The 13490-nt window shown below is 37.4% G+C and overlaps 1 protein-coding gene across 25 annotated transcripts in view; it reads left to right on the forward strand.

The window, feature by feature from the left end:
• Positions 1-13490, forward strand: part of Dock9 (dedicator of cytokinesis 9) — a 239728-nt gene that overhangs the window by 67314 nt on the left and 158924 nt on the right. For all 25 annotated transcript variants that reach the window (XM_087193042.1, XM_087193049.1, XM_087193052.1 and 22 more), the window contains exon 2: positions 7838-7954. In XM_087193042.1, coding sequence (XP_087049168.1) covers positions 7838-7954 — 117 coding nt within the window. The remainder of the gene's footprint in view (positions 1-7837; positions 7955-13490) is intronic.

Raw genomic sequence — 13490 nt, forward strand, 5'->3', positions numbered from 1 at the left:
GTTCTTTATGTATTCTAGATAGTAGACCTTTGTCTGAGAAACAGCTGGTAAAATTTTTTTCCCACATTGTAGGTTGTCTCTTAGCTCTGTTAGTGGTTTCTCTTGCAGTACAGACGCTTTTTAATAAGATGAGATACCAGTTGTTGATTCCTTATGCTAGTTCCTGTGCTACTGAGGATTTGTTCATGAAGTCCTTTCCTGTACCAATGTCTACGAGAGTTCTACTTAACTTGTCTTCCAGCAAGTTTAGTGTTTGTGTTTTAATATTTAGATCTTTAATCCACTTCAATTTTAGTTTATTTAGTTCATGGTGGAAGATAGGGGTCTAGTTTTAATCTTTGGCAGGGTGAAATCCAGTTTTTCCAACACCATTTATTAAAGAGGCTATCTTTCCTCAGGATGGTTCTGTGAAGTGTATTGTTGGAATTTCAATCAGCATTGCATTAAATGTATATAGTAGTTTTGGAAGTACGGCCATTTTCATTATATTGGTTCTTCCTACCCAGGAACAAGGAATGTCTTTCCATTTTCTTATATCCTCCTCAATCTCCTTTTTTAGAGTGCTGTAGTTTTCAGTGTAGAGGTCTTTTGCTTCCTTTGTTAGATTGATTCCTAGATATTTCATTTTTTTTGGATGCTATTGTAAAAGGAATTGTTTCCCTAATTTCTCTCTCAGTGAGTCTGTTATTTGTATATAAGAAGGTTGTTGTGTTTTTGAGTGTTGATCTTATATCCAGCTACTCTACTGAATCTGTCAATTAAGTCTAGAAGTGTTTTGGCCGAGTATTTTGGGTCTTCTATGTAAAGTATCATATCATCAACAAATAATGACAGTTTAACTTCTTCCTTTCCTATCTTTATAGCTTTTATTTCTTTCTCTTGTCTAATTGCTGTGGCTAATGTTTCCAAAACTGTATTGAACAGGAGTGGTGATACTGGACATCCTCATCTTGCTCCTGATTTTAGTATGAATGTTTTCAGTTTTTGACCATTTAGTATGATGTTGGCTGTTGGTTTTTCATAGGTAGCCTTTATCAAGTTGAGATAAAGACCATCTATTCCAATTTTCTGCAGGGTTTTTATCATGAATGGGTGTTGGATTTTGTTGAATGCCTTTTCTGCATCTGTTGAGATGATCATATGGTTTTTGTCCTTGACTCTGTTAATATAGTGTATTACATTTATTGATTTATGTATGTTGAACCATCCTTACATTCCTGGGAACAGTCTGACTTGGTCAGGGTGTATGATCTTCTTGATGACCCTCTGTATTCTGTTTGCCAGTATCTTATTGAGGATTTTTGCATCTATGTTCATTAGGGAGATTGGCCTGTAATTCTCTTTTTTGGTTGGGTCTTTCCCTGGTTTTGGAATCAAAGTAATACTTGTTTCCAGGAATGAATTTGCAAGTATTCCTTCTCTTTTAATTTCATTGAAAAGTTTAAAGAGCAGTGGCAATACTTCTTCTCTAAATGTTTTATAGAATTCAGCAGTGAAGCCATCAGGACCTGGCCTTTCCTTTGTTGGTAGATTTTTAATTATGTTTTCAGTTTCAGTGATTGCCATTGGGGTGTTTAGAATTTTTATATCTTCTTCGTTCAGCTTTGGTAATTCATGTCTAAAAATCTGTCCATTTCTTCTGTTTTCCATTTTATTAAATTACAGGTTCTCGAAGTAGGTATTGATGAACTTCTGGATTTCTGCCGGATCTCTTTTGACTTCACCTTTTTTCTTCCTAATTGCATGTATTTGAGCCTTTTCTTTCCTTTTTTTGATAAGGTTGGCCAAGGGTTTATTGATTTTATTTATTCTTTTGAAAAACCCGCTCTTCGACTCATTGATTTTTTTGTATCGTTCTCTTAATCGCCATTGCATTGATTTCTGCTCTGTTCTTTATAATTTCCTCCCTTGTATGAGCTTTGGGTTTGTCTTGCTCTTCTTTTTCTGGGTGCTTAAGATTGAGCATTAGGTTGTTTATTTGAGCTCACTCTGTTTTCCTAGTGTGGGCATTCACTGCTGTGAATTTCCCTCTTAGAACTGCTTTCATTATGTTCCATACATTTATGTATGTTGTGTTGGCATTATCATTTATTTGTAAAAACTGTCTAATTTCTTTTTTTTTTTTATACTGGAGATCGAACTCAGGACCTTGCGCTTGCAAGGCAGGTACCAGAACCACTGAGCTAAATCCCTGGCCCTGTCTTAATTTCTTCTTTGATTTCCTCTGTGACCCATTGGTTGTTCAGGAGAGTATTATTCAATTTCCATGTGTTTGTGAAGTTCTTGCTGTTTCTTATGTTATTGATCTCCAGTTTAATTGTGCTATGGTCTGATAATATACACAGGATAACTTCAGTTCCTTTGCATGTATTTCAACATGTTCTATGAACTAGTATGTGGTCTATTTTGGAGAATGACCCGTGTGCAGTTGACAAGAATGTATATTTTGATTTTGTGGGTGGAGTACTCTGTAGACATCTATTAAGTCCATTTGTTCAAAAGCTTGGTTCAGTTCTAGTATTTTGTTGTTGACTTTTTGTCTAGATGATCTGTCTATTTGTGATAGTGGGGTATTGAGATCCCCCACTACAATTGTATTAGTGCTTATTTGGTTTTTCATGTCCCCTAATACTTGTTTTCCATAGTTGGGGGCATTCGTATTTGGTGCATATATATTTATGATTGTCGTCTCTTTCTCTTGAACTGTTCCCTTTACAAGGATATAGTGACATTCTTTGTCTCTTTTAATTAGTTTTCGTTTGAAATTTACTTTGTCTGCAAATAAGATAGCTACCCCTGCTTTTTTCTGGGTTCCTGTCACGTGGAGAACTGTTTTCCATCCTTTTACTTTCTTTTTTTTTTTTTTGAGGGGTACCTGGGATCAAACTCGGGACCTTGCGCTTGTGAGGCAGGCAGCAGAACCACTGAGCTAAATCCCTGGCCCCTGCCATCCATTTACTTTCAGTCTATGAATTTCTTTTTGAGGTAGGTGTGTTTTTTGTATACAGCATATTGTTGGAATTTGCTTCTTAATCCATTCTGCCAGTCTATTTCTTTTGATTGGTGAATTGAGGCCATTAACATTGATGGTTATAACTGATATGTATTGACTTATTGTCATTTTATTTTCCTGTGGTTCACTCTTTATTTTTCTCCCTCTCCCTTTAATTTCTTGCCTTGCCTGATGAATTTGCTCTGTTGGGCCTCATGGAGTTGTGACCTGTATTGTTTTTTTCTAGGATATTGTTTAAAATTGTTTGGAGTGCTGGTTTGGTATTCATGAAGTTTCTCAGGTGTTCTTTGTCATGGAAGTATCTTATTTCCCCATCAATTTTGAAAGATAGTTTTGCAGGATACATCAGTCTAGGTTGGAGGTTGTTTTCTTTTAGGGCTTGAAATACCTAACTCCAGGCTCCCCTTGACTTGAGGGTTTGTGTTAAAAAGTCTGCTGTGATTTTGATGGGCTTTCCTTTGCATGTGATTTATTTCTTTTCCCTAACTGCATGTAGTATTTTGTTCTTCTGTTGAGTTTCCGGGATCTTGATTATTATATGTCTAGGTGTAGATTTTTTTTTTGATCATGGCTAGTTGGAGTCCTGTATGCCTCAGTTATCTGTATGTCAAATTCTTTTGCTCTGTTTGGGAAGTTATCTGTCATTAATTCTGTGAACAGCTTTTTTAATGTCATTTATACTTTCTCGTGCTTTTTCATGGACTCCTGTCAATCTTATATTATTCTTCTTTGTATCATCTAGAAGCTGTTGGATTGATTTCTCATGGTCGCTTACTAGTTTTAAGAGATCTCTCTTTTCATGGTCACTGACCACCATCCTGTCTTCTATATCTGATATTCTGTCTTCAGATTGGCTCAGTCTGCTGTGTATGCTTTCAATAGAGTTTTTAATCCCCTGGATATCTGTTCAAATCTGTTTCATGGATTCAATTTCTTTCCTATGTTGGGCATTCATGGTTTCCATCATGGTCCTGAGCTCATCTATTTTTTTTTATCTGTTTCTGTTCTAGAGTTTCTAATCATGTCTTTCATTCTGCTCACCATCTCTGTAGTTATCTGGGAAATTATTTCTCTTTTGAATTTTTCTAGAGCCTCATTCATCTGTTTTGTTACTTCCTGTGCTATCAGTTCAGGGTGTCCAGGTGGTTGATTATCAGACTTTTCCACCTCATTTCCCCCAGCATTTGCTTTTGGTGGGGTGGAAGTCTGAGTTTGTGACTTGCTTAAATGTCTTCTCATTTTTGTTTTTGGTACTGTCCTTGGTTTAGTTCCTGGGTTGATACTTCTAAATTGCTTATTGTAAGTATCTTTGTTGCTTGTAATTTAGAACCCTTATGGAATGATTGCTTCTCAGAGGTGTCTTCCAGAGATAGCTGGTCTTTAGGTTTTGAGTCTCTAATGACTCTGGGGCTATCTCATTTTCATTATACCAGGAAGGACAACTGATGAGATCAATCCTGACACCTTAGCCCAAGTGATACAATCAGCAACACAGTAGCATCAAGCACAGCTTAGAAAATAACAATTTGTGATAATTACTAATCTATCACCTTTAACTGTGTGAGTTAAATAAAAATCGAGGACCAGCACAAAATATGTTTATAGTGAATAAAGTCTTCATTATAGGAACTTTACCCTTCAGAATGAGGACTTAGAAAGAGTTGGAGAAGGGGGGATAGATAGGTAGAAGGATAGGGAAAGGTTAGTAGTGAGGCCAGAGGACAGAGGAAGATCACACGAACTCTAGGAAACTATTGAAGACAAGACAAGAGGAAAAGACAGAATGAAAGAACAAAAACGAGAACAGAACAACCTAACAGCAAGAAGGAGGCTAGAAACTGTATTTACTTTCCTTTAAAACTAATGACAATCGAGAGAGGGAAAAGGAGAAGAAAAAAAGAAAGAAGAAATCCAAATTAGGGCCAGAACAGGAACAAAAAGGGAGATGAAGAACAATGCAGAGGGCCGAGGATTTAGCTCAGTGGTTCCACCATCTGCCTGGCACGCACAAGGACCCAAGTTCGATCCCTAGTACGAAAAAAAAAAAGAAACTATGTGGGAGAGTGAGAGAGAAAGAAAGGGGAAAAAAAGAAAAAGAATAAAGAGAAAAAAATTTGAAAAGAGTAGAAAAAAATAAAAAATAATAATTTTGAGAATAATAAATGAAGAATAAAAGTGAAGGGCCTCCTTCAGGGTATTGTCCCTGCTGTCACAATAGACAACATGGGCAGCAGTATGCAGTTAAGTCAATTAGTCTCAGCAAGCCAGTAGCAGACCTGTGAGATTCAGGCAGATTTCTGGCTGCTAGTCTCAAGTTGAGCTCCCTGCCCTCCTGCAGGGTTGGACTCTGCAAGTTTCTACTGCAGGTTCCAGCTGCCCTTCCCATGAAGATAGTGCAGGTTCCCATGGGAGGTGGTGATCCCTCCCACTTACCAAGTACGGTGGTCTGGTGTGCCTTTATTGCAGAGATTCTTTTCACTTTTCCAGTGGGCTTCAGTTTTCATCAAGGAGCCTGAGAAAGACCCTGTTTCTGTTGTTCACTTATGCTCTATCTTCTGGAGCTCAGGACAATGGCCTTTATGGCCCCCTGTGCCTCTGCAGTGTGGAACCAGGTGCCAAGGTGCCAGAGGCCAGAGGTGGGGGTGGGGAGGGCTGTGGTGGTGCTTTGCTCAGCTCCTTGCTTGGAGGTGGGTGGGGTGGGAGCCCCAGCTCCAGGCAACTGAAGTCCTCATCCTCTGCTTGCTCACAGCTCAGAGGCCTATTTTTTATTTTATTTATTTTTTTTCTTAAATTCTTTTATGGGTCCATTTTAGGTATACAGTACGTTTACATTTATCATTGGGTGCTTGTTCCTGTACATGATGTGTCTTGGTTCTTATTTTTTTCCGGTTCCCTGTGCTCCCTTCCCTATTTACAAAGATTTTGTTTCCATTTTTTCCTTTTCTCATAGCTTTTCCTTTCCCTTCTTTCCTTTCCCCTTCCCCTCCCACTTCCTCTACCCCTTTGGACCTTTTCTTCCTATTTTAAATTATCAGTTATTCGTTTTAATCATTTTAATCCTTATTTACACTTTCAGTTTCTCACACTAGAGAAACTATTCGGTATTTATATGTGTGTCCTGTGGAGGCCTATTTTTTAAATTAAAATTTTGTGGAGAATTTTTTTCCTGTGGCAGTTATTTTAAAAGTAATTACTTTGTTTAACTTTTTTGAAAGAGAAACAATTTGACATTATATTTTATAGGCCTTACCTACACCTTGACTGTTATAAATTATAAATTATCTAAACTTTTACTATATGTCACTTTAATGCTTTTGATTTTACATATTTTTCACTTTGTCTACAACACATTTTGCCTAATTGTCATAATTAGGACATTGTGTTTTTTTCTTAGAATGTTAAAATATCTTTGTGGCGTCTGCTTAAATCCAGTCATTGAAGTTAAATGTGAGCATTCATCTGCATCTTAGGCAGAGCAAGGTGACTGCTGCCTCGGACAACTCCAGAATCTCAGGGGCTGAACATAATAGACCATTCACTTCTTGCACACAGTATATTTCAGGGTCTCTGTTAAGCAGGCTGACTTCTGCTTGGTGGTTCAGGATCCAGATGCCTTTCATTATAGGGCTTGACCCTCCCCTCAGGCCTGAGTCCCCTGCTAGACCTGGGCCTGTGGCTGGCAGGAAGTAGGAATTGGGAGGGCGTGTGGAAGCTGAGGTGACTGTGGCCGCATTCCTTCTACTTGGATGTCATAGGCCAGAAGGCAGTCATGTGGTCTCACCTAACACAGGAGCCTGAAGAATATAGTCTAGGCTGTGTGGAAAGGAAAGGACATAGGTATGGGTTAGTAGCTTCAGTCACAATTTTCAATTTGGATGCCACATACTCAGTGTCTTTAAGATATTTCCTGTGTGTAGTGACTTTAATGTAGATAGCATGTATTGAGATTTTGTGTATCAGACAACTTTTTATTTCAAAAAATCATCTTGCAATAACTGTTGATACAATGGACTTTATTACTCCTGATAAATAAATAAATGCCTATCTTAGGGTTTGACATACTATACTTAGTTAAATATGTATTTCTGCCCCAACCTAGCTTAGTCTCTTGCATGTGGAAAGTGATCCATAAACACAGTGGCAGTGATGACAGTACATAAGAGATTTTTACTTGAAAAGATTAACTTTGGAAATAGCCCGAAAAGGTATGTTATCTTTTCTTCTTTTCCTACTTGCTTGTTATCTCTTCTGCTCAGGGTATGACAGCAATGAACATCCACATCTCCTAGGGTTCACCCACGACTCCTGGTTAAGCAATTTTTTCTGCTTGTCTGGTTTTCATCCACCACATATTTCTCTATGTTTAGGCATTAAATAGATAGGTGTATAGGGTTATTTTGAGACTCAGAGAATGATTCCATGGAGCCTTGTATGAAATAGTCCTGTGGGAGCATTTAGATCCTGGGCCAGGAGGAGTGAATAAGCCTTCACTGGAAGGCTGTGCTGGTCCCCTGAAACCTTGGAAGGGGACTAATCTAGCAAGAGGTGACCCAAGAAATAACTGGAAGTCCTACCAAAATGCAAACCTTTTAGTGCTTAACTAAGTGAATAAGCTTTACTCTGTGTAGACAGAGTACTGTGAGAAGGGTCTTTTTTCCCTTGGCAAACAACTTTTCTCTCTTGTTTCTGTTCCTTTCCAATAGCAAAACTAATAATACTCATTGTAGGGAAGTTGGAATGGCATAGAATTATGAAGTTCTTTCACTTTAAGAAAGTGGATTTATCTATAAAAATGTTTCAATGACCTGTCTTTTTGTTTTGCAGGCAAAGCCAAAGATTATTGAGCCACTTGACTATGAAAATGTCATTGTCCAGAAGAAGACTCAGATCCTGAATGATTGTTTGAGGGAGATGCTGCTTTTCCCCTATGATGACTTTCAGGTAAATAACTACATTTATGTCAATAGAACTGTGAACTTGATCTTTACACACTCTTCTGTCTTTTGATTTACTATTTGGTTAATTTATGAGTTTTAAAAGATGAAAGGTGTTATCTAAGAGGAAAAAGATATCATTTTATATTTCATTTAAAAGCTCATATTTTAGTGATATTTTTGCGTATTGAGTAGATGTGTGTGTATACATATATATATAGAGAGAGAGAGTGTTGGCTTGAATAAAAACGCTGTACTCTTCATTGATTTAGCATGCACAAGTGCTTCTTATGTCTTATGAGATTGTTTTGAAATCAGAGTTTGACCAAGTACATTAGAGTCTGACAGATGAGCTTTTCTGGGGAACAGTGGAGATTCTGTCATGCATACTTACAGGTTGACACTTTGGAAACTTGCCATGAGAAGCCCTGAACTTTGTGTGGCTCCCAGAGAAAGGCTCAAGGGTTACCAGGAATGTCATGAAGTCTCTCTCTCTAGTGTACCAGAGATGCTGTTCCTTGAGGACTCAGGCCACGCCTGCTGTAAGCTGTTCTGTGGGTTGGTGTTTCAAGTCTTTCATCCCCTGGCTGAGTGACCAACATGAAGCTGAGTCTGTTAGGAGGCAGAGATAACAGTTTTCCCCAGTGGTGTTAGGGACCTGCCAACCCAGGGCTTCCTTGGTCCACTTGGTGGTTCTGGTCACTGCCCTTGGTCTCCTGGGACCTGATCCTGGCACTTCCTTCTTCTTTACTTCTATGCTCTTATCAGGCAGCTGTTGAAGTAATTGACATTAACTTGCTAATCCCACTTTCCAGAACATAATTGACACTGTCATTAACATCTCTGTTAATGACAATTGTTAAATTGCAGTCTTTGAAGTCTCCCCCCACCCCATTTAAGAGATTGCAGTTTACAGGAGAGGTGACTTTCTAACGTGCTAGAAATCCTGAAAAGTAATTATTTGTTAGTTTTCTGAAAAAAAGGAATGCCATGGTAATGAAATTGACTATTTGTTCCATGTTGCTACCAAAGTGTGTCACACTGGTAAATAGGTTCAGCTCATGCCAAAAAATGCCATGCTCAGAAAACTGTTTCATTGGCCGGGGATTTAGCTCAGTGGTTCCACCGCCTGCCTTGCAAGCGCAAGGACTTGAGTTTGATCCCCCATACCAAAAAAAAAAAAGAAAAGAAAAAAAAAAGAAAACTGTTTCATGAATAGACTGTGCAGTTGAAGGGCAAATTAGAGGGCACTCCAGAATGATGCCATTTGTCTGCCATTTGGCAACAAAAAACAAAATTAGATGATTACAAATTATACTCCTTGTTGACAAATTTTTCCTGTAGTATATTCTGAGGAAGCCAAAGGTTATCTCAAGTTTCTCTGAGCATGAAGTGTTTGTTTTTCTTGGTATTAAGTAAGAAAAAAAAGTTTTTCTGAGTTTTGCAACCAAGAATCCAAAGTTGTATTTGTAGGCCTGAGATAAAATTGCTTAAGAAACAAAACTAAAAACAAAATAGTTAATTTAGTACCAAGTTTTGTGCCCAGGATTAAGGAACTTGGATATTTGAGTAGTTATAGAATCAGACAATAAAAATTTTAAATTGTTACCAGAAAGAATAAGTAGTAAATTTTTTAAAGTTTTTTTAAAATTCATTAAGTTTATTGGTACGTTTTAGGTATACGATATGATAACATTCATCATTGGAAATTTGTACCTTTACATGATATATCTTGGTTATTTTTTCCCCATTCCCTGCCTATCCCTCCCTAATCACAAAGACTTTGTTTCCATTTTTTCCTTTTCTCATATTCCTTTCCCTTCCCTAAAGAAGATATGGCTTTTTTATATATATAAAATGGAGTACTACTCAGCCATAAAGAATGAGAAATTAGAGTCATTTATAGCTAAATGGATGCACATTGAGGCCATACTCTGTGAAATAAATAGGACACACGTGGAAATATGGAATGGTTTCTCTGGTGTGAGAAACTGAAAGTGTAAATAAGGATCAAAATGTAGGATAGAGCATGTGAAATAGGAAGATAAGACCTAAAGGGGAAAGGAAAGACAATACAAATTTTGAGAGAACCCTTTTGTCCTTGCTCATAACTACTTCTGTGATACCAGGCACAGATATTCTAGAAAAGGCCAAGAGCTCACTGGCATTTCCTAGCCAAGGAGGAATGAACAAGTGTTTTGTTTTGTTTTGTTTGTTTTTTTCTGTTTACAGGAAATTTTCCCAGTGATTAAGGAGCTTGAATTTCAACTTTGATTCCCACTATAGTCATTGTCATGGGTCCCAGTTAAGTTTGTTTTCCCACTTTGTTATCAGATAAGGTTATTTATGCTGTGCTTCTTTGCTATCTTGTCTTGGTGATGCTAATTAGCTGGATGAGTGGTTTTAGCAGTGTCACCAATTCCTTCTGCCTGTGTCTGTTCTGTTACTAGAGGAAGTGTACAAATGATATCAGGGGGAAGTATTTTATTTCCCATAGAAAAAAGATGGCAAATAGGTTAGAAAATGGGTCAAATACTGAGCAAAATATATGCTGAGAAGTGATTTGCAATAATACATTTAAACAATTAAAATAGTAGAACTTTGTATAAATTTCTGCCAAATATATTTAAAATGATTATTTATTTTAAAATGTGGACAGTGATGATTCTTCTGCACATTTCACAAGTGGGCATATATTGATATTGAGTCCTGTTGGTCATATCCTATGGACATCGCAGTGTTCTCTGAAAATGAATTATATGGAAAAAGATTTTTTTGTCAGATACCTTTGCCTAAGGATGGAAGAAAAGTATTAAAACAAAAAAATGAGAGGCAGACAGTAAACATGGATTTTAAAAAATCAAAACACTCAGCACTTAAGAATTCGAGGCCAGTCTGGGCTACATGGTGAGACCCTGTCTCCAAAAATAATGTTCTCAGCTGTCAGATGGTTATGTTTGCCACGGTCAGGAACAGGAGTATCATGGATAGTCGTTTTCAGAGTTGGGATCTGTGCTGGCTCCTCTTGGGTTCATGGTTCTCCTTGCTCGCCGTGTTTTCTCATCCTAGATGCCACTTGAAATCCAGTGTGCTCTGAAGCTATTTAAGTCCACAGTGACTCCCCCATCCTAATTCTTTTGCTACTGTACTGTCCACATTGTGTACACAACTACTTATGTACATTGTCTTGGCCTCTCACTAACTGCTGCTTATGCTGTTTGTGTTCAAGTCTCACCACTTGTGTTGTGGTTCCGAGAAGGGGTCAGGTTTCAGATTTATGTAGCTCTGTCCTCACATAATCTCTGGCACACTGAGAACTAGGGCAGGGTATATGTTGTTACACTTCAAATTAGAAAAATTATTATGAATATCAGGGATTTTGTTGGTTAATGAAGTAAATATGAATGCCATTTAGCATGTGGAAGTTCCAGTGGCTATATTTGTAAAAATGCTTGTCGGATCAATCATTTGGTTTGGGGGATAGCAGATAATTTCTTAAGTTAAAAATGCCCCGAAGCAGGGCCTTTAAAAGGAGTACACTTTCTGGTGATTAGTGGACAGTTTTTGTTCTTAAAGTGTTAACAGCCTTACCAAAGTTTACTTGGTGTTAAAGTCTGAGAGAACTTACCATAGTTTGCAATGAACAAAATTGTAGGAAAACTTCAACAAGCAACTAGAGGACATGGTTTATGTTTTAGATCAAGAAATGTAAGTTGACTTGTCATTTAAGAGATGACAGATCCTTGCATAACTGAAAGTAATGCCCAAGACTCTGGTCTTTCCTCTCAGAGACCAATTTCCAGTCATGGTCTTCCCTCAAGTGGAAGTCCTTTACCAGATGATGCTGTTGGTGATGATATTCTTAACAGTTGTGATCAATCCACTGAATCTGCATCTGGCTTTTCAACTCCAGTACCCTGACTTGTTCCAGAGTATTCTAATGTTTGTGCAGTTTGGTGAAGTTATAGAAAGTGAAAAACATGGTAAATAGTGAAAAAGGATGTTGGGAAGCAATTATGGTTACCATTCATATTTCACCAAAATTAGACTTTGGTGTGTGATATAAAAAAATAAGAGATAGTGTTTGTATGGAAGGATAAAAAGAGCATGCTGTGCCTGATATGGTGGTGCACTCCTGTAGTCCCTGTAACTCAGGAGGCTGAGGCAGGAAGATCACAAGTTTGAGGTCAGACTATGCAACTTAGTGAGACCTTGTCTCAAAATAAAACAAAAAAGACTGCAGATATACTTCAGTGGTAGCACACTTGTCTAGCATGTGCCAAGTCCTGTGCCTAGTACCACCAAAAAACAAACCCAAAAAAAGGCATGTATTCCACTTCTGGGTATTCATCTGAAAGACTTAAAAGCAATGACACAAAGACATTCTTATATACTATGCTCCTGGCAAAATTAGTCATAATAGCCAGAAAGTGGGAGAAACCCAAGTGTTTAGCCTCAGATGAATGGATAAACAAAATGTGGTGTTCGCATGCAGTGGAGCATTATTCAGCCTTAAAAGGAAAGGAAATCCTGTCATATTAGAACATGGATGAACCTTGAGGACATTTTGCTAAGTGAAATAAGCCAGTTAAAAAAAGACAGTATAATTCCACTTACATGAGCCACTTTTAGTCAAATTTGTAGAAACAGAAGACAGAATTGTGATTGTCAGTGCATAGGGGCAGCATGAGAAGTTGTTCAGTGAGTGTAGAGATTTCACTTTGGGAAGATGAAGAGTTTTGTGGCCGAATGGTGGACATGTTGTACAGTAATGAGAATATGCTTCATATTCTCCACTGTACACTTAGAACTTGGTGTACATTCTACACTAAGAACTGTACACTTAGAAAGAAATATGTAAAATAGTTAAATTTTACATTTGGAGTATTTTACCATAAAATTTTTTTTAAAAGAGCATGTGTTTATAGGATTTCTGTGCAATATAAATGGATATGAAACTTGTCATTCTTAGAGCTGAGTGTAAAGTTGGAGTGAGGAGTATTCATGTCTTAGCAAGAGAATTTAAAGTGAAAGTTGAGACTATAGAGAAAAGAGTACAAATAATTGACTAGCCTAGAAATTTTCCTTTTTGGAAATGGTTAGATATAGGAGAATCCTACGAAGTTCTCAGCATTGTATAGAAAAATGTGGTTATTCTTTTTCCCTTTCAGTAACATCCGGTTTTAAATTTTTCCCCTGGTTCTTTTCCTCTTTTACTTACATGGGACTGATAATGATCTACAAACCACTGACCTGGAGAGGAAACCAAGCCAGGCTACTTTACAAAAGGCTGGAAGTCTCTGATCTCATTTCCCAGCTGTCCTTTTGAAAAGAAAAAATTTTTTTAAACTGTGTTTTGTCCTTTCTTTTTTATTAAAAGCTGCCAAAAAATAATCTCAGTACTTTTGTTTTTGGCCTTTTATTGAAAAGTGCTTTTTTTATAAATTCCTCGAAATTTTTGTCACTTGGAATTCAGTGGTCAGCCATGTAACTTTCCATGAACATTGTGGTTTCTGGGATATTAGTTCATGTCTAGGATTGAA

Source organism: Heterocephalus glaber, unplaced genomic scaffold (assembly GCF_053883595.1).
Source record: "Heterocephalus glaber isolate CG9 unplaced genomic scaffold, H.glaber_assembly_v1.0 deba00001578, whole genome shotgun sequence".
In the NCBI taxonomy this organism is placed as follows: Eukaryota; Metazoa; Chordata; class Mammalia; order Rodentia; family Bathyergidae; genus Heterocephalus; species Heterocephalus glaber.